The following is a 25,000-nucleotide window of genomic DNA, read 5'->3' as shown; positions in this document are numbered from 1 at the left end:
GCATCTCGCGGTTCGTGCAACCTCGTTGCTCATGCAGAGTAAGACCCTTCGGAGTGGGATATAGCGTACACTGCAGGTACGACGGAAGCACGCTATTGATCAGCCGCAACGGTGGATTGCTTGAAGGGGTCGGTATCAGCCCGCAATGGTAGAACTCGGCCGACTTTGCCTGAATGCATAGATAGCCGAGGTTCGTGTTACCCCGGAAACCATTCACCGAGAAAATGTAGCCCGAGTTCAGGCGCACCACGAACTCCCCTAACTGACCGGGTATAACATGCTTCTGCGCATCACGCACCGGTGCAAACATCGTTAGTATGCCTTGGCCGATGTTCACTCGAAACGCAATGGTGTTACTTGCTCGATCAGCACTCGACGTGCATGCCGTCGTTAACTTTCCACCGTGTGCTCCGCTGCGGTGAGAGTGAGAAGTGGACCCTTTCCGTCCACCGGCACTATTGCCACCAATCGACGAGTTACGCATCGTATTGCGATCGTACACCGAGTAGAAGATACCATCGGAATCCGATTCCGTCTCGGAGTTCGATGCGGAAGAGCTAGAATCTGGAAAGATAGAACAAGGTTAATGTGAGGATTTATCTCAACATTGACGGCCCTTTCGCTCCTCGGACCTACCGAGCTGAATTCCACTTTGGCACATTGTGTACGGCATGTAGATCGAGTCCATCATGCCCATACCGGCCAGGTTGATTTCAGGTTCGCACGAAAACGAAACCTTGGCCGCACTATGAGCGTTCTGTTGCTGCGCACCGGTCGCACCAGCAGCAGCCATAGCCGTAGGAGCACTCGGTTCCCAAAGCAACAGATCCGTGCTGATGCGATTGTAGATGACTTCGTACAGATGCTTTGACCTGTAATCAAGAAGGGTAGGTAAGTCAGACAAAACATTTCGTTTGACCGTTTGTCTGAGACTCACTTGAGCTGCAAACTAACGACCGGCAGATCGATCCGTATTTGCAACTTGGAGCGTTTCATCGCGCAGCTACAGAATGTGTCCATTTCGTCCGAGTCACCGGGCAAAGTAAGAGTTTCCGGTGCTTCCGGGACGCCCGTAGCCGTCTTAGAATGTGGCGTATCACTCTCCCGGCAAACACGCTTCGCACTGAACGGAGTATCTTCCTTCGAGCGTCCCGTCGATACACCGAAGCTTTCACCCGACGTGGGCTCACTGTCTTCGCTTTCCTCACGTGGAGGTTGCTGCTGTTGCTTACCCGAGGTGGTTCGTGCTGCACCACTCGCAGCACCCGCAGAATCCTGCAAGCTCTTTTGCAGCGATTCCTCACTCGGCAGCTCAATGCGTATTCGCGGATATTCGACCGCTGGCTGCTGGCCGGGAGATGCGTTCTCTTGCATTACGGTTTTACCAATGTTTACTCCCCCACCAGTACCATTCGCACCACCCTGGGTGCCGAATGTCGGTTCCGTCTCACAGTAGAACATCTTTATGGCATTAGCGGAGATATCGTACAGAGGATGGGGATTCAGCGTGATCACCGTGCGCACCTGTTCCAGCTTCAACAGCAAATAGTCCGGACGTACATTGCGTTGCCACCAGGGCACACGTTGAGGATCATGAATTGGCCGTAGGTCCGGAATGGGAAACCGCAAACGGAAATCCACGCCTAGCGATTCGAGTTGCAGCTCGGTGCGAGGCTCCGGTTTGACCGCACGGCTCGGTGTTGAAGACGGTGGTGCCGGCGGATTTGCCGTGGAAGACTTGTTAGTAGTTGGTGCGTTTGGTGAATGATGGTGGTAGTAGGATGCGAACGGAGCTTGATAAAGAGCCGAATTTAAACGATCCAGTATCGTGATGTCGAACTCGGTAACAAACGGTGCCATCGTGACGTGGATCTTAGTTCGGGGTGGTGCGAACCGCTTACCGCTTGTGCCACGCAGTGCATTGCAGCTTTGCTCGAAGCTCACACTGATCTCAGGCCGCTTTGGTAGGGCGGTGGACGTGGAGGCCGAGCGTGGCTCCCGATGAAACTCCACCAACGGAACGGACAGTTCGGGAAGCACTTCGCGGAAGTCGGCACGCGCGATAGCGATGGAGAAGCGTAATAGTGATCCGCAACGGTTTCGCTGTTCATCACCCTCGAGAATGATCGGTGCCAGCAGTAACCGTAGATGGCTCGTATCGCATCCGCTGTCGAGTATGAGACCGGCATTCTGAATATCATTCGCACTGAGTCCAAAGCCAAGGTTTCCGATAGCACGGAAAAATCTATCGGCTTTCGTTTGCAACTGCTGCACGCTTGCCTCCGACAATGGAGAACCGACATTGGCATCTGAACCAGTACCCTCCAGCAACAACAGGTCGTCATGTAGCAACACCAGTGCAATCGCGGCCACGCGTACGTTGAACTTGGAAATGTCTGCATTTGCATCCGGATCGATCATACGTCGACGGCTGGCGGCCGATGTAGTCCGCGATAGCGTGCTGGAGGAGGTAAACGAGCTGGTCATCGAGCTGCTCGATGATATCAGTGACTCCGAGCACACACCTTCGTCGCGAAAATCACGCTCCAGGAACTCGGCCTGCTCCTGAATCATCGTTTGCATCGGATCGGCTAACGACCAACCCTGATTGAGGCCGAGACCACCACCCATGCGTGTCATGTTCTGCTGAAATTCCAAATCAGCCGCCTCCTGCTGTCTTCGGCGGGCAGTGGACATCTCTCCGCCGCTAGACACTCCCGGCGCTTTCAGCTCACGCACTGGCTCTTCGGATCCTCCCAGAAATCCGTCGCATAGCAGTACCAGCGAATGAAGCTGACGTGGAGTCACGAACAGTTGAATCGACCCCACGGACAGCTCTAGCTCCACGTTTGGGCCGGGCAGATTATCCGCCTGCTTCATTTTAAGTCGTATCTCCTGTTTGGAGGTAATCTTTCCGATGATGATCTCCCCGGAAGGATACACCCGAAGTCCGGTTTCACCATATTCGTCGCTTTCCCCGTCCTCATCTTCGCCGTCTGTCTCACGTTCCGTGCCACTGCTATCACTTCGCTGGTAAAACCTGCCATCGTCATCGCTAGACACATTCCCTCGGCTACTAGGAATGGTACTGCTACTATCACATCCGCTTGTGTTACTATAGCTAAAGTATCCTTCGCCCTCGTTCGGAGTGCCACTGTTAACTGCTGTCGGTGTTAGCGAACCGGTCTCCGGTAGGTTCGAGATCGTGCTGAGAAATTGCTCGCTTGATATCATGCTCTCGCCAGCAGCACACGTGGCCGCATTTACAGCTGTACGCTGCCGTCGCAACCTGGGGCTATCTATCCGGAACTCTTCCGTATAGAACGTGATACCCTCGATCGTTATATGGTGCGTGGCGTGTGTCGCAATGAGAAACGATTTTTGTTGCTGTTGCTGCTGATGCTTGCTTCCACCACCGGTCACGGTGTGGCCCGATGCATCCGAACTGGAAGACGACGAAGACGACTTTGGACTGCGATCCGGTGGATCATTACCAGCCTCATTCTGGTAATCGATACTATGCACCACGGGAACAATTGAAATAAAAAATTGATTTATTAGAAACTGTATTTAGGTGAAGTTTTGGGCGATAGTAGCATCACGATTGTTACCTTTTGATTTTCACTATCACAGCTACACCCCGGTCTCCTTCTGGTGCCAGATATTCTATTCTAATTTCCGTGTCGAACAACTTTGCCTTAATTCTATTTAGCACTGTAAGAGGAAAAACAGAAAAACAAATCAATGATGGTTGGTGTTGGAAATTAATAGTCATGGTGCGAGAATATGTGGAAATATGATGTAAGTTTAATGGTTTTATGAGCTTAAAAATAAACATTGATCGATGCCTCCAATGCTGGAGGATGGAGATGCAAGAATAAACATAATGTTCGGGCTTTTCACGATCGAAACCTTTTTAATCGAACTAATATGTTTGATTCCATATCATGCTTGTGTTAACAAATGTTAAAATAAATAGCTTTTGAATGTAAATGGTGTAAGATCATCATTTCAGGTCAATCAACTTTAGATTTCATATTTTCAATCAGTCAATTACAATTCAAATGTTTGCAAAGACTTAAACGAAAAGAACGAAATCACTAGAGGTTGGTCATTCGTCATGGTGCATTCAATTTTAATTCGTTTGATTTTAAATGCCGATTAACTAAACCGGCTCAACAACCCTCCGCATCGCATATTTCGCAGCACAATGTTGTGGCCAGTAGTAAACGACTGATTCACAGTCATCTCACACACGCTTAACCGAATCGCGCATGACCTGCAACAAAGATGCTCGCTTTGTAACAATAATAGCAGTGGCCACGCATACAAACAGTACCTTCTTGCGCGGACATTTCACGACGTTCGATGAAACGTTACACACGCGCCACCACGCGGCACGCGGCTGTTGAACGTTGAACGAGGAAGTGGCCGCACGGTCTGTATATACGACACTCCGGCTGGCCACCGCGTACCCACAGGCACAATAACGCGCAACAAATAAATGGTATGGTGGCCTCTAAGAACTTTCGATGTGACGCAGTAAATTTTTCTTCTCAGCTCTTTCACTCTCTCTCTCTATCTTTCTCTATCTATCGCACACCGATGTCGCTTTGACCGCCACTTCCACCCCGCACCACAACACACTGTGGGGGATTTGGAATCTAATCACCCACCCAGAGCCTCGAAATTAGGTCAATGAGAGTGTGGCACGTCTAGCCCCTTTTTCAAGGTTTACTCACGCCCCAACGTTTAAGATGGTTGCGTGTACGTCTTTCTTCTTCAAAACGTTATCAAGAATGTTATCATACAATGAAAAAAAAAAAACCAACCATCTACTTCTACGCATTTTATCTGTTTTCATCCGGGTGTCAGCCGCAATACATACCGTTGTCGATGATTTGTGCAAAATTTTCCAGTCCTTCCATGGCACTTGGAGGCAGATTGGAGGCATTCGGGCCACCGGCAGAGTCTGGCGCCGTACCGACGGTACTCTCTCGCTCCAAATACTCCTGAGCCAGCTGCATCGAGCTGGACATCGACGACCACATCGACTCGAGCATCGAGGTGCCATCGGTGGGGCGGGCTTTCGGCCGTAAGCTTATCGTAAGGTTGGATACCTCGATCGAGCTGTCCTTCGCCAGCAGTGAGTCGTACGGTACGTTTACCGTGACCGAGCCGATGTGACCACCGGTTACCTCGACACCCCATCCCTGACCTTCGCAGAGTTCGTTGAGCGCCTGGAAAAGAGAAAAAGATGGTAGAGAGCGAAATTAGCATTGATAAGACTAGCAACCTTCATTTAATTGCCGTTGCCACAATGTAATTGCTTAGGGAACAACTTGTCAGCGGATGTTAGCTATTCAAAAAGACACTACTGGTATTGTTTATAAAAGGATTTCCGTTCAGTCTGCACTTTTTTGCAAAACGATTAACAGAATACATTTACAAGGAATTTTGTCACAAATGACGTAATCTTTATTCCAAAAAATATCCAACGAACCGTAAAACTACGACTGAAGCGCGTACAGAAAATACAAACAGTGTGAAATGCATTACAATCATAGCTTGCAACGTGCCAGACCTACTACACTACCAATCGGAACTGCCATATGCGTTTCACAAAGATTGTGATTTAAACAGGGCTCAAGCAATTAATCTATCCATTCTTGGGATCAGTGGCCACAGAATTGAACACAATTCATGTAATCAAACTCAAGACCAATGAGACCGGGACCCCAGAGTATAGCGTGTCGTTGCACGAGCTAATTTGTATGCTGTCCACTCTTATCACAGTCGGTCGTTGATCAATTGATCAGTTAATTGATCGTGTAGAATCAATCTGTTAACAAACGGATTTTAGACGTTCTTTTTTCATTTTTATTAGTCCAATCAATACCATAATTGAAAACAAAGAGGTAAAGTGTGTTTACTACAGTTGGCCATTACGCTTTAATTTACCACTTTAGTGCTTGCCATTCATTGCACTACAACAATAATTTATCCGCCAAAACAAACGCTACGAAACGAAGGCCATGCAAGACACTAAACGTTACGTTAACCCCTCCTCTAGGTTCTTCCGAAAATTATACTTTTCGCCCACCCGCACGCACGCAGGCACAGACCAAGAGGCCAAAAATTCAGGAAACATTAACACCGTTGCCGCCATGTTCAGGGTCAACTCCATCTTCACATGTGCCACACGGCAGCAGCGGCGGTGACGGCAGCAGCAGCGGAATAGTGCGCGCTGATAGGGTAAACGAGCATGATATTGAGGACGCGACGACTGTCCCGGACGCGGAAGGGGCGTTTGCGCATGACGATGGGGTTTGGAATCACACACGCGGTACCACCAACACACCAGTTCTACCCACCATCAGTTCTACAGCCCCACGACAAGTTGCCTAGCTCATCGTGGCCTATGCTTGGTGACTGGGGTCATCACGCGGAGATCACGTGGTGGAAAGGGGACGCTCTGCACCCACCGAAGGGCCAACGTACACGCGCTCGCCCATTACACTGACAGGCGACCCGAAGTAGCGCCACGTGGTTGATGCGTGCGAACACAAACGCTAGAGATGGTGAGAAGCGTCAGCTGTTGGAACGGCTCTTTAGAGATTTTTGGGGAGGGGACAGAACACCCGAACTGATCAGCAATATGTTAACCCGATGGACAGTGCCGTTCAGCCTTGGGCATTGAAGCACACGCTTGCCACGTGGAGACACTCTCAATGAGGCCCTCTTCCTCCAGATCTGATTGTGCGGTATTGTTGTGCTGGATCGTGCTCATCCATTGCTGGTGGTACGACGATGATCGACCGCATACAACGAGACATGATCGTTATTCCGATTTTATCATCAATTCAACGCAATGATGTGCGCTAACGCGCTAAATGTTATGCAATGGCTTTTCACAGCAAAAATGGGGTGGGCGAGGCGATGATAGGCCACGCTGGCCGCAGAGAGAACCGTGGTGCTCGCGCGATCTACCGTTCCACTACTACGCACAGCGCGATTGCGGAAGCATCATAGCGACTTGACTGTACGAATACACACCCCCTTCACACAGTCGCGCTTAGTATATAGCCTCCATTAAACCCCCTTGTGCAAACAAACCCACTAAAAAAACCCAGTAGACATGGTTAGACCAAAAATAGACGCACCGCGACACCAGTGACAGAACGTTACGGTTACGGCTGGAGTTCTGACACCCAAAAAACCTGCCCAAACCAACTGCCCACTTGCCTCGTTGCTAGGGGCGTTTGATAAGCACGCACAATTTAGCTTTAACGTTGAATGTTAATGAACAATTACATTCACCACTAGTTCGTATAATTTCAATGTCTTTGCGTTCCATGGAGTATAGACCGCCGCGACCATTTGTTTGTTTCGATGTTTTGCAATCGCAATAAACACGCCTGTGTGGTTTTTATGATGAGTTGCTCATATGGCAGGTATGTTTTATGACCGCGTGAGGCCTCTGCTGTCTGTTACCTGTCTGAACAATGTTGTAGTACTGTATACGAGTGGGAGATGCGTTCAACAACGATTTTTAATTGACTGAATCGTTGTTATTTGTCGTGGTTAATCCGACGATAGAATCTCGTTTCTGCACTATAAGTTCTGCATGTTTAGAATATACATATTGTATTGTATCGTATATAACGATGCGCAGTTCTTCTTTATACACTAGGTTTCTTGTTGAATTCTTTAATTTATCCAAAGTATCAACAAAAGAGCTTCCAGAAAGCTATGTTATTGATGGTCTTTTTAAATAGTTTTTGCAAATCGAGGAAGAACAATTACATTATAATTAGAAGACATAATCATATTATATTCGATGGCAATTGATGTATCGACATTGACACCAGAATAGCAGGACTGTTGACATGGAGAACAACGGATATGATGATAAGCGTACAAAAAATCAACGTTGCCTTAAAATAAGGATGAATTTCAAGTATTTCGAACGAAAAAACCTCGATTTTCATTTGATGAATACCGGAAATATAATAAGAAACATAATTATTGCTTTGAATATATATACAAACAAAACAAACCAACAAACATTTACAACAACTAATAATCTAGAACCAACCTTAGTGCGTAAATTCAATAACAAAGCTTTAACACTTATTTACATCTTAACCTCTTTTCAATGAAAAAATCAAATAATTCTATACACAAAACTGAAAGCCTTAATCGAAACAGCTGCACCACCGATGAAATACCGTTACCATTCTTATCACACGTGGATGTTTTTTTTCTGCAAAAGAAGCAAACCTCCAATTGCACTCGGGCATGATGGTGCAAATACGTCGTTTCAAAGTTGGGCAAGGTCTGGGACGCTGTACTAAAAGGACTATACTAGGCGCAACGACAAAAAAAAACGGCACACATGTGACGTGTCTCGTCTGAGACCGAGGAAAGTGAATTCCATTCTACGTCCATTTGAGCCATCTTCATTGAGACTGAGCTGTCTAGCTACTATACAATACATAAAATAAAAAGACATTCTGTTTACCATGGCACAATGACAATGTTAATCATTTCGTAGAAGTTTTCGAGACAGTGCTAACCACAACAACATTGGATCGATTTTAGTTTTGTTCCACAACTGGTTGCCGATGTGCAAAGATGCTTCGCACGAAATTGGTCTACAGCAACAAACGCAAGAGATCATCGCTATTCACACCATCCATCGGCGTACAAGGTTTGAATCCATTTTTGGATCGCGCCAAGAACCGGACCCATGGCCATCAAAGGCCAAACTCACACACAAACATGTCGGCAAACGATTCAGAAGACGTTGATGCTGATGACGAGGACGACTACGACGACGACGACGACGCAAAAGACGACTACACCGCACTAGCAACGGACGCGCGACACGGCAGGTTCAAGGAGCGCCACGATAGCGATTCCGGATGGCGTGACGCGAGGCGCCATACGTAAATTGCGACCCGGACCATGGCAAACAAGTTCAAACAAGATGAAAAAAAAACTCCGCACAATCAGCTGTTAATGAAACGTATATGTTTGGCATCATCGGAGAGTAGGGTACAACACCTCGATATCGATTCCCACAGCCAGATGGTCATGGCCATACACTCACGGTCTCGCGGGCCATGTGTCTTCGGACCGAAGACTCTCATCAATGGAGCGGGGAGAGGGGCCGATGTTTTGAGCGTGTACAAAAACTGTACCGGAACACATCGATTAATAGATATGTTCTCAACCGGCAGCCACCAACCCGTTCACATTCAACGGGGTAGACACACAAGGAAACATTGTGTCCACTGGGTGGTGGCGTGCGGCTGCTTGAGAGCGCACCTAATATATACACGCGAGTGTGCCGCAAGAAACGGTAATCAATTGCGTCGCTGCTAACCTGCAATTTTCAATGACCTTTAACCGTACGGTGCCGATTACTCACAACAACAAACAGTAGCTGGAGAATGCACTAGTGCCCCCGGGGGGTTAGGTACCGTTAGAACATCCGTTGTTAGCGCTATTGGTTTTGCGTTATCAACCAAACAGGAAACCGATTGCAGAGAGTGTGCTAAAAATTTATGATGCATAGTTCTTGTAGTTGACTCTAGTCGACAAGAAATGATGATCAAAATGGCGTAATGTTCAATCGATCAGATGAAACAAAGCGACTTGACTCGTGATTCATAAGAAAAGCAAAAACGCGTTGTAAGTCGAGCCTTCATTCGTTTTGCATAAAAAGATACACTACCACGCTACTCTGGTGCAGTCGGACGTGGCCTTGAGCGTGGCGTCGTTGCGAGCTAACGCTTGGCACCAACAAGTCTGCAGTCTGTTTCCTTCTCGTATGCCATTGTGTATGGTGCACTTCAAGGCTTCGGTTATGGGAGATGGTGCGATACCGAAAGTTCCTAAAACAAAACTACGCTAGAAACCACCGCACGATTTACGTTCTTACAGTGTTGCAACACGGAGTAAATGGAAAATTACTTCCAGGAATGTCTTCCACTACAATTCTATCGAAATTAGAATTGTCAATCCGTTTACACGCCTAGAGACAAGCGGTTTACATCCTTGTTCTGTGGAAGCTTTCTAAGACACATAATAACCCGTCGTCCTTCGATTTGGTGTTGTGTAAACCAGTTCTAACGATGCCAGCACACTGGACAGCTCATTGTAAACCAGATTGGAGTAACGGATTACTTTACTCTACTTATTCAAAACGTATTTCCTACGACACAGGCGAGCTGCGATGGCAAGCCAACATATATATATGCTTGCACTACTCCAAACTATCACGGATGAAACGCGAGGAGAGCGTGATCTACATGATCTAAGCGTTTGTACTCTTTGTTCGCTGTCATCGTGTAGGAGAAGATGTGTTGAATGTTACTCAGTGATGTCGATTGTGCTTGGAGCTTGGTCATTGTACGATTGTACGACCCGGATGGTTGAGACCGGGTTTGCCAGCGTCTATCATAACACTCCTAATGAATTTGACCTGACTCGAGGAAGAGAGTGATCCAGAATTGAATCCAATGTACTGAAGCCGTTTGTTGGACAATAAAACAGCAAAAGCGGAATTCTTGCTGGTCTTTTGTATTGAGACTATATGAAATGAGCTAAAATGAAAACGTAATATAATATCAAGACTGTAAATATTTGATTCTTCTAGATTGGTAAGCATGTTCAAGCGGGGGGAAAGATACCTGAAGAAAAACAAATTAATTTAGTAGGATCATAAAGATAAGAATTATACTTATACAACTGAAAAAATTATAACAATCAGTTTTTGTTTAATACCACTGTATCGGTGGTATAAATGACGCGTATAAGAGCCTATAACCTACAGAAAAATCTAGGCCCAATCAACTCGCCAATATTAAAGCCTAATAATTATTCTATACGACAATTCGTAAAATATTCGAATATTTTCATTAAACAACCAGCCGGATTTGATTCACTTTGTGTAAACATGAAAAGGAATTGACGGACAGTAGCTAATAATTGTAGCCTTATGTCCAAACAGTATAAGTAGCTATAAATAAAACATTATAAAGTTCCTATCAACTTAGCATGCCACGAATGCAAACCATACAGACCATGAAGTACCACAGTCTGAGGATACGGGAACGCAAAATTAAATGCATACCCCGACCGTGCGTCATCTCCTGCCTCCTCTCGTCATTAGCCGCACACTAATGTGGCGTCAATGCTCAATCATGGAACAAACATGGCCACCAGCCATTTCTTTGTTCATCCAAACGGTGCCCACAGCTTCGTTCCAGGCGCGAATCACGGGACCAATGCACTGCACTGCACTGCACTGGGACATCTTGCACCCCATCTCCATGCACTCCATGCACCACACGGGTACTACGTGCCGGTCGCAGACACAGCGAAAGGCGTCATCTCTTCTGGCTGGAAATGGCAAAGGTAGAAAGCTTTGAAGTAGTCCCTTGCTGCTGATGGTTGTCTGGAGGAGCGTCAAAAAGTTATTCACCCGCACCAGTCGCTTTAATCTTCGCGGAGGCACCAGCAGCCCGAACAAAGATCGTTCCGACACCGTGGTCTAATCTTGCTCACATTGGCATTTCCACCTCTTACTCCTCTTCCTCCTTGCGCATGCCGCAACAGCCCGAAACCCATCCATTCGCGAGCGACGAGCCAGACACCCAAACAAAGATGTGTCTTCTCTATCCCACCCACCTGCCCAGCCCAAGTCGCTATCCACCCGGAGGACGTCCTCGAAAAATGTGCTAGCAAGAAGGAGGACGCCAACGAACCGTGGCTGCAGGTCGAAAGAAAGTACGATAACCAATCGAAGAGAAGAAGAGCGATGGCAATGCACAACCTTCGGCGCGTGTTGGTTGGTTGGATGGTGAGACCTGTGCTGTGGCACCGACGCTCCTGCGGAACGTTCCACTTCCGGTGGAAACGGAAAAAGCTAATCACAGCAGCCAACGATGATGGCGGGTCGGCTGAACTCGCGTGACCCTTTCGCATCTAGGCGCAGTTGATGGCTCATCGGCGATATGGCGAAGAAAGGTACTCGTCGTTAAAACATGATAAACACGGAGAACACGGTAGTCGCGGAATTGATAGCAGAACAAATTGCTCGGCCCCATCCATCTCACCACTATGACCTCATCTTTGCTAGCGATGGAGGAGCCTTTGTGCTGCAAAACCGCGAAGCGAGAGATCGTACGGAGTGGGGAAGCCAGCAGCCGCCAGTTGGGTTTAAATCGGCCACAGACTCACAGCCCAGCCCCAGATACATGCCCATGGCATGATGCCTATGATGATGTACGAAGGCGGATGGGGAACCGGTTTGGCACACCAACGGACCGATCAACCAACCAATCTCCCTTCCCCTTCGCTTCCTTACGCACTATTGATACGGCTGGGGTGCCACAGTTACCTTTTTCTTTCAAATGCTTAACGAAACGGAAAGATAAATGTCGGTTAGCTGGGACCTGTTTACACTGGTCGACATTTGGCCTATTCGAATCTGCGGAAAACTATGCCGACCAATGGTCGATATCACCGTTCATGGTGACGCACAATCCACACTTTGGCAACTCGGATTAAACGCTCGGAGCGCAAACAACTTCGCAGAGACCAAGGAGATATGTTCTTCGGTACTTAGTGACATGGCAACATTGTGAAGAAAATCGAATTATTAAAATGAGTCACTAAATGTGTTGGAAATCATAAAACTCGATGTATCAAAGGATAGAAATAGGGAAATTATTTTTTTTAACTTCAAGGGTCAGATAAGCATTTTATGGAGAGACGAGTATAAAAATTGCCACAGGAAATAGTATCTAAGATGTGCCCATGTTCGTACTGGAAATAACTATGAACGTCGTAGTGAGCACAACTTGCTCGCACTGTTGTTTTTAGACTATCGAGATGAAATCCACTTGAGTGTGCTACAAATTAACCAAAATCAATCAAAGTAGTCTGTATGTGCAACAGAAGTACGCCCAGAAACCCGATTGTTTGTTTGGTATGAAATTAACTGGGTTAGAATAATACAACCAAGCGAAACACATCGTAGCCAATACAGTGCCGGTGTTTTAGTGCTCCATTTACTTTAGAGAGATTATAATACACTTTCTTCGCCTTCAGATGATCCCGATCATTCAGTTGCTACATCTTACGTCCACCATTTGCCCCAAACGCTTTGCTATATAAGGATCTTTGAATATACACAGTTATCCATGGCACGGCTGGCACGCAGGAAGTGAGATCTGATCGTGAAGGATCCGCGTAATTGCTACAACTACACATGGGGCCAATGGTGTAGTAGCTCGTAGTACCATCATATGCTGGTGCACTGCCGGAGGCCGAGTAGCCGAACGGCACAAAACCTAGCAGCGCCAAGAAACACCGTTGTTCATAAATAGCTCCAGCTAGGCATAGCAGCTCTATTACCGCGTGGAAAACCAACGGCCATGAAGCGTTCTCGAGTGAATCTCGTGCTAGGCAAAACTAGCGCCGAACGTGTACCGGGGTGTTACCGACCAACGGACCGCACCGTAGGGCAGCTGCATGTGAGCAAGTGCCCATCATCATTCAAACACAAGCACCCTCAAACCCAGCAGCAGTGTTTGGTGTGGTCACTATCTCTTGTGGTGACAGTACCTGGGGCGCTATCGAATCTCGCGCTTAGCCGGTTACTACTGATCACATAATGCGCAGTTCATTCGAGACAAGAGCTGCTACATTCTGCTTCCCGTGACACGGCGCTAACGTTGACGATGAATCGTGCTGAAAATGGCCACTTTTCTTCAAGAGGTGGATTTTTGCATCAGCACAATCTGTCTCAGTATCGCTGCGACTCAATCAAAAACAAAACCTGTCGTATACGCAAACAACTTCGTATTTGCAATGTAGTGGACCACCGTATGCGCCGAATGCATTGGTGCATCCACCACCATGCTACTTCAGCGAGTGGTGGTGTGCCGTTAAGAAGCTGTTTTTGTTGTGAAAAGTGGAAGAGACAAACTCTCGTTCTGTCTCTCAGCAGCAAGCCGTGAGGCAATCTTCCCGATTCTGGGTGCTCTATTTATACCTTTCGGCACAGCTTCACACCGTTGGCCTCAAAATTTCAATCACCAAACCGAATTCCAATAAAGAGCCGCCTCTCAATCGCACAGCAATGGCCGATGCTGGCCAACTGCAAAGAACGTGATGTCAGAATCAAAGAGATATTGATGAAATTGTCTGGATGGATGGAACGATGGACAAAACAACACCTGAAGAGATTTCAAAAAACAAAGAGTGTCGATTTGAAGTGGTTAAGTGAGCCGAGCCTTCAGCGACATTCTGCTCCCATGGCGTCATGCGACCAATCGCTAAGCGATCGCGACAAGTTGTTTACGCAAATGGAATGAAGACAGGAGGGCATATCGCGAGTATAAGTGGATGCCTTGTTTAGGGGTAGGGTGAAGTTGCCGTTTCCAGCAGATACGCGCCCGATATCGTCTAGTTAATGCGCATCGCAATAGAGCGATTGCCGTGATTTGCAAGCGTTGATGAAACCGTAGTGATGGGGAGGGGGGGGTCTAGCACTAGCTTGATCTGATTCTTGATCGATCACGAAAATGTCATCTGCGCGGATCTCGCACACCTTCTCTTACCTGACAGTAGAGCGTGACGTTGTGCACGGTGCCGGTGCCGTTGTAAAAGTCCACATTAAGCTGATCGAGTGTCAGCTTCTCCTCCAGGAAGCGGCCCAGATATCGCTGAAGTAGAAACCGACAGATCTTCTTCTTGATCACGTCCGACCAAGGGGCATACCACGGCATGCTGATGCCTGGTGGTGCTGGGTGAGTGTAGCCAGGAGACGGACGACCGTTGGCGAATCCACGATAGGCAGTTGGCCCGGGGCCCCTTCCGCGAGTACGATTTTCTAACTTATAATAATCTTGCTAAACACACAGCACGACACCTTCGCTCACGCTATCACTTCTCCGCTTGATTGCGAGCGGACTTCGGATTTTACACTGAACTCGGTTGATGAGAGTCACCCAAGGTTTTGTGGAACACACAACGGATTTTCACTTATTAATTGTATGCACGGACTTTCTCGTCAACGGCGGCAACTGCTTTTCGATAATATTTTTCGGCGCTGGAATCCTGTTTGCTAATGCGCCGTATCCTGCTGGTCGAGAAAAAGCGTAAGCAGGAGATTACAATTTTTGAAACAAACGACGACCTTTGGTGAGGTAATTTTGGATGGTAATAGCCGAAATTGCTTGACTATTTACTTTATTCATGATCTCAACAGAAACCACCTTCCTCCGATGGCTTTCTGTTTCCGTTTCTGAATGAGTTAAAAAAATATTCTCTTGTTCCTGGTGTTTAGGGGTGAGGTGCGTTTAGGTGCTCTCACAAACACATGCGAAGGAGGGATTCCCCCCGCCCCTTTTCCCTCTCCCGTTCCCTTATCCATACACCACAAGAAACCAAGCAAAAACGGAGTAAAAACGCGGAGGAAAAACACAAGAAAACGCGTTATTTTACTCGTTTTACGACTTTTCGAACTCCGTGCGGGGTTCGTCTTGACCACACACAACAAGCACGCACTTTGTTATGAAAATCCAGTACCTCTTTTCACATAAAAAACTGTCTCGAGCGAAGCTGGATCCGTTTTACTAACTTTATACACGTAATTCCACTGCTTTCCCGTTGAATCGAGGGATTTGGAGAGGAAATTGCGTTGAGAATCGCAAAACCCCGAGTTTCCTTTGTTGCGATTTGTTGTTTTCTGTTTGATAGTTTGATGTGTGCGTTCGATAGCCTGAAGCACCAGATAGACGAGCGTGCGGTTGTCAAAATCCACCCGGATAACAAAATGTATTAAGCGGGTCTCTTAAGCGTTAAGAGACCCGAAATCGTTCTGCCGACGGGTCTCTTAAGCGTTAAAAGACCCGGTTGTATACCTTTCTGCACAATGGGAAAGCGTTTGTCGACACGGAAAAGATTTTATTAAGTATAAAACATTGAGAATCTTGTAAACACTTTAATTTTTGTATCATCTCTGAAATATTTCAAACAGTATTTTACTTACGTGTAATATTTAATGAAATATTTCACGACACTCTTAAATATTTCAAAAAGCATCTTGTTTGACATGAAATCTTTCACAGCTATTCATACAATATTTCATGACAATAGGAAATATTATAAAAAGTATTTTACTAAAGTGTGTAGTACTCTTTTCATTTATCTTTCCTACACAATTGCACTTGTTCTGGCTTTGGAACAATCACCGTTCGCGGTCCTGATTTCTTTCGATTTCGACTGAGACACGGCTAGTTCTGAAAAAGCGCAGGATACAGCTAGTTAACATTTATTGCTCCTTAACTGGCCTTGGGCTTATTCCTCCTTCCGACCGGGACCCATTCGACATTCGGGATACTTTTCGGTCAAAAAGCTGCGCACCTCTCCCGTCTCGGCCAGCATCCGTATTCGCACCTTGTCCTGGTTTCGCAGATATTCTTGCTTCTTCATGTAGATATCCCACGAGCGGAATTTGGTGTAGAAGGGCGGGAACTTTTTCTTTTGCAGCTGAATCTTACCGCCCATGCAGTACTGGGTGAAGTCGAGGATTTCGTTGTTTTCAATCTCTTCCTCGGTGCGGCACCGCGACGGACTTGCGACCACCTTTGGGAAGTTCTTCGTTTCCGGCCGGAACTCCACCACGTGCAGCCCCTTCTCTTCCGCTATCTGTTGATGATGCTTCTGTTGCAGTAATCCGATAAAGAACGCCTTCACAACGTGCTGCACGTTGGTGGACCCTTCACACTTTGCCCGCAGGTCCTTGATTCCGAGCACTTCGCACACAGTGCGTATCGCTCGGTGACACCTTAACCCGTAGCCTTCCGGTTTGCGTTCGACGAACAGTTTCGTGGCACCGAACTGACAATGGAAGTCGTGGAACACCGTGTTTCCGTTGCACAGCTCGATGTGCATCAGCTTCTGACCGGCACGGTTCTTTGCCTGTCGAAGGGCCGCCCGACCCTCGATCGCCTTTCCGAACCCGAATCCGGCCAATCCGTTTCCATTCCCTGTGACGACCATGGCCGAAACGCGCCGCTTACGTCCGTGATTGCCTTTCATGTTGACGACCGCCTTCAGCTCCAGACACTTGGCGTCGAATCCAACAAACTCATCCTCTCCGATCGCGTCCGGTGGCCCGAGGCTGCGGCCCGGCATCTTCGAGCCCGACCAGCCCCGTTCCAGTGGGCTTAGTTTGAGACGCTTGAAGTTGACCATTTCGTCGCGAATGCGTCTCAGTTTGGCCTCTCGCTCCTTGTCTTCCGGCAGACGCTGTTGCTGAACCAATTCGCGTCCCCGGACCACGGGGGCCGAAAGGCCCGGCCATACGATGTTGGCTTTGCCCATGCCAATCACCTGTCCCTTGTTCAAATCCTTCGCCGTTATTCGACCGGATCCTTTGCCGCGGCCTCGTTTCTTGCCGGCGTTACTGACCGAGATCACTCCTTTCCATATCTGTTCGGCCGGCACTGGAAGAGGAAAGGGATCGTTACGTTAGTGAAGCATCTGGTTTTATCATTGGAAAGGCGTTGTGTTACGTTTGTTGAAGAAACTCGTAGACCGGGAATTATGTAATGCCGGAACGGAAGGCCGCAGGATCTCCGGCCGGATGTCGGACACGAGTGTGGAATGTTTCCTGGCGTAACACACGGGTGCTGACCCGGTGCGGGAGGCGATCTGCAGCAGGGAAAATGCCCGGACCAAACCATTATTCGCAGCAATTCGAAGCATTTTCCTGGATTTCTTAACACGGATTTTCAAAACACCACGATACGGGTAAAACGGTATTTCCCTCTGTAAAACGGTAAAACGGCGCGGTGAGCGATAAACGGTATTTTTGACAGCCGAAGTTTGACAGCCGAAGGCACATAACCCGAAGGTACTGGCACACAAGCCGAAGAGAGCGTGAGAAGCCCGAAGTGGGCGCACAGTGCCGGACGCGACTTTCGCACACGCGCAGATTGACGTCAATCGCTCAATCGCTTTCTTCAATCTTTCCAACCATTTGATCCATTTTGAACTGATTGTTCTGATTTTTGATGAAAAAAAGCCCCATCCATTTAGAAATAGAGAAATATTGATACAAATTATTCCTTAGATTTTTGAATGATTTTTCAAACATGCGGTTTCCGTCGTTTTTGCGGAAAACGAAGGAAAATCCTACTGCAAAGGGATTTTCACTTTTTGTTACTCAAAATCATCTTCAGATGCTTTTTGTCCTCAGTCCTAGATTAAACTGATGCTTTCTTGGTTGGTATTTTCTGAAAGCCTTTTTTAATAAACCGCGGCCAGCATTGCGTTCTGAAACAGCCGAGGAAGGCGTCATCGATTTCCTAATTCGCGCGATATTTGTTAATTTTTCGCCATCGAACCGCCGCTGTCGGCCGTCGAATTGTTTGTCTACCACTTGAATGTTAATTACTTTTTTTCGTCCGTTTGCGCAACGTGGCCTTTCCAACTGCGGTCCGTGCGTTGTATGTCGCAAGTATAGGAGTATGCGGTTGTTGCAGGATAGTCGAGGCCTCGTCGATTCCGTTATTGTTTCTACCATCACTATTGAAGGCCACTAGCCGACCGACTAGCAAGGGCCATCACCCGCCATACGCAGTGCGTCCAAATTGTAACTAAACAACTTTGCAACTAACCCCAAATCGATGGGTGGTTTGAGGCTGATGGAGTAGTACGGGTTGTCGGCAAACAAAATAAGCAACAGCAACGTGCCCGACCGTAGAACGGAGCGTAGAAGGGCTTCGCCAAACAAACAATCGTCGGTCGGTGGTCGAGGTGGCCGGCACAAACTGCAAACAAACAATAGGAACGATATTTTTCAAATTAATATTAAAATAGTACGCCCAAAGTGCTCTGTACACTCAGTGGTGCTAGCTGCTTAAAATAAATGCCGGATGCTGTTATCCTGTCCGTTTTCTGTCCGACTGGCAACTTTCGTCAGTCGAGTATGCAATTGTAACCATTTGCTGGACGTTTGCCGGGTTATTGCAGTCATGGTCAGTATATTTCGGATGATGGCCACTGAATTGCTATCTCCGTGCTATCGCTTTATTGGAAATAGTCCTAAGGTTATATAAAATACAATATTTAGTAGACAAACAGTAGCCAAGGAATAGCGCAACATTCCCTGAAATAATCTTCCGCATTCATTAACAACATTTGGGAAATTCCCTTTCAAATTTGTATTGCAAAGCAACAACTCTGGGAGGGAAGCTGTTTGGCAATGACACGTGAAGTTTGTTATTGCTGGCGCTACGCCTTCCACTATTTACACAGGAAACAGTGTATTTAAACGGCGGCCAAAGTCCCGATGCAAACACTGCAAACGAATGTAACTGCCTTTGGAAAAGCGCAAAGCCAATGCTGACATCCATCAACGCAGATCGACCGAGTCCGACCGAGTGGAGAGTCCATAGTTTACACTTAATTAAAATTTCATTATAACAGCTTATCGCTATCTGGAGCGGCTGGAGCGGATTCAAGTTCGGGCTGCATTTGGCATAACATTAGAGCACTCAAGCACACCAACTGTTGCTGCAAGGAAGAAGGATGCCGTCGTCATCAATCATTCAACATCGGCCTACGAGCTCTCGACGGTTGAGGCACCATGGCCACGGCGGTAACATGACATTTATTAGCGATGGAATCAATGCTGCAAGCGACTTCACTGCACACAACACTCAACTCATCATCCGTTTCATCGCCTGGGATGACAGATCCTCGGATAGCCCCGTTTACCCCGAGGGTATCCTTTAACAAGCTGTGCGAGGCTTATCCAGCTCGCCTCGACCTACCTAATGAGCCGATGAGTAATCTCGTTCGACTCACCACCAACACCCCGGAATAGGAATGAATGCTATCTGTTAATCTCGGACGATCTGCATCTCAGTGCGCCTTCTTTGTAGAGTAGATGACACTGCGCTGCTGCTGCTGCAGATGCGACATTGCAACGGTGCCCCTGGACAGGGTCACCATCTATGATCTGCTACAAAACGGTACAGTAGCGTCATGTTTTCCCAGAACGTACCATGCTTACGCGGTCATATCATATCGTAAATCTTCATCTTTCCCAGGACATTCGTTCTTCACTTCACTTGCGCTAGAAGTTCTGTCAGGCTTTGATGATTTGTAATGCGAATTGTAATCCGTTGTTTACTAAACATTCAAGATCTCTGATAGTGAATGATTTATGCAAAGAATGTGCGCCGTGAAACGGTAATAAACATTTTTATAAGCACTTAAGCTAAGCGGCGTATAATAGTTTATTTCACTTTTATCGATTATTTTTTACATTTTTTCTGGTTAGAGAAACTTTCAAGAATATCTTGTCAAATTGTTCAAGATCAATCAGAGTAATACTAACAAAGATATTGATTTCTGAAAAATCACGCTTCATACATGGCTCAATGCCTTCTTGACTCTTGAACGTTAAAGTTATACTTAATCCTATCCTGAGTCCTAAATCACTATCGCTTCTAGATTGTCCTTGCATAAGCTTGTTATATGTTATTTAAAACTTGTTTTATGAGGCAAAATAGCAAGCAGCATCCCTTTTAAATCTTCAAAACGCTAGCAAAGATCGTAAAATTGTAAGTTCAACAAAAACTCGGAGGGATTACCTGGATAAAGTTATATTCTAATAGAAAACTATTGATTTTTATATTTCAGATTAAGCAGCAGATAGCTACGACAGACACCGCAAAAAGTACATTTTAGTACGTACGTACGTTGCAATTCATAATGGCATTTACAAAAAAGGGTGAGAGCTTTTTTTTACAAAAAATGAGCCATTTTTGGCCCGAATTAACGTTCTAGTATAAACTGATACGAGAAGATCCATAGAACAAAGCTTTCAAGCTTCGTCATACCGTCGCCATTTTGTGTTGCTTTAAATTGACGCACTAGGCGGGGACATGTTGGACGTTTCCACGAACAGCAAACATAAAAGGTGAAAACATTTTAGAACCAAAAAAAAAATCCTTAACCGACGCATCCAGACCGAAGGCAGGCTCACTTCCGGTTCCGGTAGCGCCATCGGTTACGAGTGTCCGCGGACCACAATGGCGTGTCCGATAATCCGAGCAGCATCGTCCTCCCAAACGCTTAGGTTGGGAGGTGTTGGGCGTTATTTTGTAACATATTTCATGTTCGGTACCTCGGGGCGTTTACAACACTTATGCCGGCTTGTTACATTTAATGCTGTTTTCTGTCTTCGTTCATTCGACCAAACCACCAAGCCGCCCTGCCAGCCCTAACCATGGACGACGGAACAGAGGATGTAAAAGTTGTTGCACGGGACGGGTCATAGCGAGAGGGTATTTTTTTTCGGACCGAGGGATTTGTTTTTCGCGCAGAGCCCCGGGTTGGAAAGACCCCGGTTCTGCCAGCGTGCCGTGGTCGGCTGCCGCTGGGCAAAAATCCCGTCTCTCAAGTGTGCTAATCTTCAACTTTCAATCGACGAACCGTTTAACGGAGGCATGTTGTGAATTGTTTTCCCCGTTTTTTCTCGATGTGTGTGTGTGTTGTTCCCCCCGATTTTGTTAGTCGCTTACCAGCAGCCTCCATTATTTCCTTTCGGTTATGCTTTTGAACAGCTTATGCTGCTGGTTGGTTTGCGTGCAGAACGTTTTGGCAGTGCATGAGAGACAGAGTCCCGCCGTGCGCTTGTGGAGCGATGCTTGCGCTTCCAATTTATTTGTCGAAGTACGCGAGATACAACAGAAACCGGCAAGCCCACCGCCGAACGCCATACGGTTTCGCAAACGGAGCAGACGTTAGAAAATGGATATAAAAAAATGTGCGAAAAAATATTGAAAGTGTTTTATCAACCACCTAACAGCACTTTCGTGACAGTCAACAAGATAAGAAACAACATGTATTCCACAGGTACTGCTAACGTTTCTTAGAAGACATTGCACGAGACAAGAGGCAATTAAGAGCTAAGTACAAATAGTGACAATAGTATTATGCAATGATTAGGATTATCATCGGTTTTACAACGAAAATAACTTATTGTTACGAAATCCGATGATCCAACATTCACCCTGCAGTTGGGTTCGGACCATTTGGTCCAATTTACGTTAGTTTTTTGTTATATCTTCAAAACTAACAATCCGATCGACTTGAAAATTTCAATATGGTTTTTTTTAATAGATGAACACAAATACACATTTAAATTCAAAAAACAAATATGAAAGAGGAGGAAAAAAATAAACTTACGTTAAGGGGCGGCTTCGGTATTTTATTTTAATTCTTTGCATTTCCTTTTTTCAATTTTATATGACTGCAGTTTTTAACCCAATTGCAGGGTTAAAGCATGTCACGTTCGTAGATTGACAAAATAACGAATTATGCCGATTAAAATATATGCGAATTTGTATTATTTCAGTGTATCATTTTTAATCGAATTTAAAATAACAATAACAATATTTCCTTCAGTTCCTACCGACGTTCTAGAATGTTGCATCAAAAATGGCTTTCTTAAACATGACCTCGGTAGCTACGAAGGAGCATTACTTCCCAAGTCGGTACTTATTTTAACAACTGATTTTTACACAAATCGTGCGATTGAGCCGTTATGTTCGTATTGTTGCAATATTGAAATTCTTTCCATTTTCTAACGGTTAACTTTTTCTTTCAAAACAAGCGAATTCTAGTCCTGTTTCAATGAAAAAGGAAACCATTTCCATTTCTTGTTCTTTTCCAAATAAGTTGATTTCGCTGATCACAAATCGTTCAACTAATGCCAAAGCACTTTGCTGTGTAATTTAGGCGATGACTAAAAACACTCAGACTGACTGAGCGAGTGAGCATCCATAAAGTGGCCCTTGCCTGTGACCAAAGATGACTAACGGAATCGGTGCGCTTTTCCTTCGAATGCCGAGTGGTGGTTGGTTTTCCAACTAATTGAACTATTTACTTACTCTCTCTCTCATATGGCCAGCCATGACAAAGCCCATGACAGCAGCATTCGCGACCACCCAAGCAACCGGCCCAAGTGCTATAATCAGAAGCCATCGAATGCTCGCCCGGGTGGCGGCATAGTGCGCTGGATCTGGGTCTCCGTCCTGAGTAAACACACAATTTCCCCGTTCGTCACTTCACCACAAGTCGAACTTGTTGTAACGAATATGTGTTGAAGAAGAGCAGAGAGAGAGAGAGGGAGAGCATGTCTCTTTCTCATCCACCCATCCAACGTCATCGTCGCCCTCATCAACCTGCTTTTCCAAGGCTTGCTTGCTTTCCGTCGGCCAGGATATATGTGGAAGGGATGATTTTAAAGTTTTTCTTTTTTTATTCTAACAAAAATCTCTTCCCCTTGTACACCCAATCTGGGCGCTCGCATCGCCACCGTGAGTGGTGGTTTGGGTTTCCACTAAACCATAGAGTCGAAGGTCCTACAGTCTCACTCACTTATCACTCATCGCACACTCGAGCCACATGCCAAGTGTCCTTTTGGCCTAATCTGGAGTGTATTGACATGAGTGAGGTAGGTGTCTACCTTCCACCCAACTCAACAGTCACCACCACCACCAACACCGCAATCACCGCTACTACTCTCCGTTTGGAATGCTGACGTGCTAGCTATGTGGTCCAAAAATTGGAATGCAACATCGGACACACTGCGCTAAGGCCTTTATCCTTCGCCACGTTTCTACCGAGAGGCCCGTTTGGGGACTATGCTTACTTCTACTATGCTGCTGTTGCAGCACAACCACCAACACAGGGGCAGGATGCAGGGAAAAAGCGCGGTCGCTCCTTCGGTCAACAGTACTTATCCTAAGAAGTATGATTTTGTGTAAAACCGGTACGATGATGGCACCGCTATACCTTCCCGGTGGCACTCTGATTCGATCTCTTTCTCTCTCTCTCTCTCTCTCTCTCTCTCTCTCTCTCTCTCCTACCTTCCCGTACGTGGCGGTTGTTGTTTGACGAAATCCACGCACGCCATCCTGGCTGGCGTCATCGTCGTTCGATAGTGAGCAGAAGAAGAAGGTCCTTCTAAGCGCGTCAAGTGCAAACATAAAGAGCATCTCGACGAACCGCGACGATCGCCCGACGTCGCCACCATTAAACCCGTTGGCGCGTCACCACACCACACCAGGGTCAAGGGGTGGGGCGAGGTTTTCGGGGTGGACAGGATGGACACGGATGCAATTTCATAACTTTGGCGCTTGGCCGTCAAAACAAATTCATCGACCGCTGACGGTCGCGAACGACGCAACGACGCGTGACAAACGCACTTCACTCGCGATCGCAGCAGCCCGCTGTGTTGTTCTATTTGTTGTGACAACAGTTTCTAATTGAAGCCTTGGCTAATTGAAACCACACCGCGCTTGGCACAGTACTACACAGGCCCTCCAAACCGTTGGTAAGATGATGTTGAAATGTTTGTTTTGGCCTGCTTTGTACCATCCAAAAGTGATACTTTCCCAAAAACGATCGCAGGTGATAAAATAATCTCAACCGTAGCAGCATCAGCAGCTGTTTCCACACTCGAGGACAGCTTCCTCGTGGCGTTCCTCACTTTACCATCCGAATACGTCCCTAGGAAGTAGCACTTGCGATGTGGCGTACGAAGGATCATTCAGCCTTCCCAATGACACTTAACTGGTGCTGCGTGGCTGCGAGCGGCGTGTCCTTGACTTTGCTCTGCCAACGAAATATCCCACTACATGATGCTCCTCCTGATTTCGAAAGTGTGTTAAGGGGTTTATATGGCCCCGTTGAAGGTAATGTATCCGCGATCGTCGACGAGAAAGTGGTGCTCGTCCCTTAGGCGACGCAATATCTACATGATACTGCAAAATGGACGTGTGATTGATAAAGCATATTTTGCCAGTTTTTGTTTGCCACAAAATCATAAACATTTCTTTCCTGTTTGTTATCCTATGTTTGTCTAGCTAAAGCAAAAGCAATGAGGTTATAC

The 25,000-nt window shown here is 46.6% G+C and overlaps 2 protein-coding genes across 9 annotated transcripts in view; both read right to left on the bottom strand.

Moving 5' to 3' along the window:
• The window catches only part of LOC125949225 (autophagy-related protein 2 homolog B), a 19,919-nt gene extending 4,142 nt beyond the window's left edge, over positions 1-15,777 (bottom strand). Inside the window, exons 1-7 of one of the 8 annotated variants that reach the window (XM_049676022.1) lie at positions 15,662-15,777; positions 14,640-15,163; positions 4,889-5,240; positions 3,612-3,714; positions 938-3,517; positions 637-872; positions 1-564 (exon numbers count right to left, since the gene is read on the bottom strand). The exon at positions 1-564 is cut by the window's left edge and continues 2,862 nt beyond it. In XM_049676022.1, the coding sequence (XP_049531979.1) occupies positions 1-564; positions 637-872; positions 938-3,517; positions 3,612-3,714; positions 4,889-5,240; positions 14,640-14,807 (4,003 nt within the window). In that variant the 5' untranslated portion in view covers positions 14,808-15,163; positions 15,662-15,777. The other 7 variants (XM_049676028.1, XM_049676020.1, XM_049676023.1 and 4 more) reach the window with 7 other exon arrangements.
• Positions 15,778-16,375: 598 nt separating this feature from the next.
• On the bottom strand, positions 16,376-17,849 carry LOC125949340 (28S ribosomal protein S5, mitochondrial). The gene is made up of 2 exons (XM_049676304.1): positions 17,601-17,849; positions 16,376-17,531 (listed from the first exon to the last, which is right to left on the bottom strand). The coding sequence occupies exons 1-2, from the start codon at positions 17,791-17,793 to the stop codon at positions 16,381-16,383; spliced, it is 1,344 nt and encodes a 447-aa protein (XP_049532261.1). The 5' UTR covers positions 17,794-17,849; the 3' UTR covers positions 16,376-16,380.
• Between the last annotated feature and the right edge of the window lie 7,151 nt (positions 17,850-25,000).

Source organism: Anopheles darlingi, chromosome 2, assembly GCF_943734745.1.
Source record: "Anopheles darlingi chromosome 2, idAnoDarlMG_H_01, whole genome shotgun sequence".
Classification (NCBI taxonomy): Eukaryota; Metazoa; Arthropoda; class Insecta; order Diptera; family Culicidae; genus Anopheles; species Anopheles darlingi.
The sequence above is the reverse complement of the archived record's forward strand: the minus strand, read 5'-3'. Positions and strand labels throughout refer to the sequence as shown.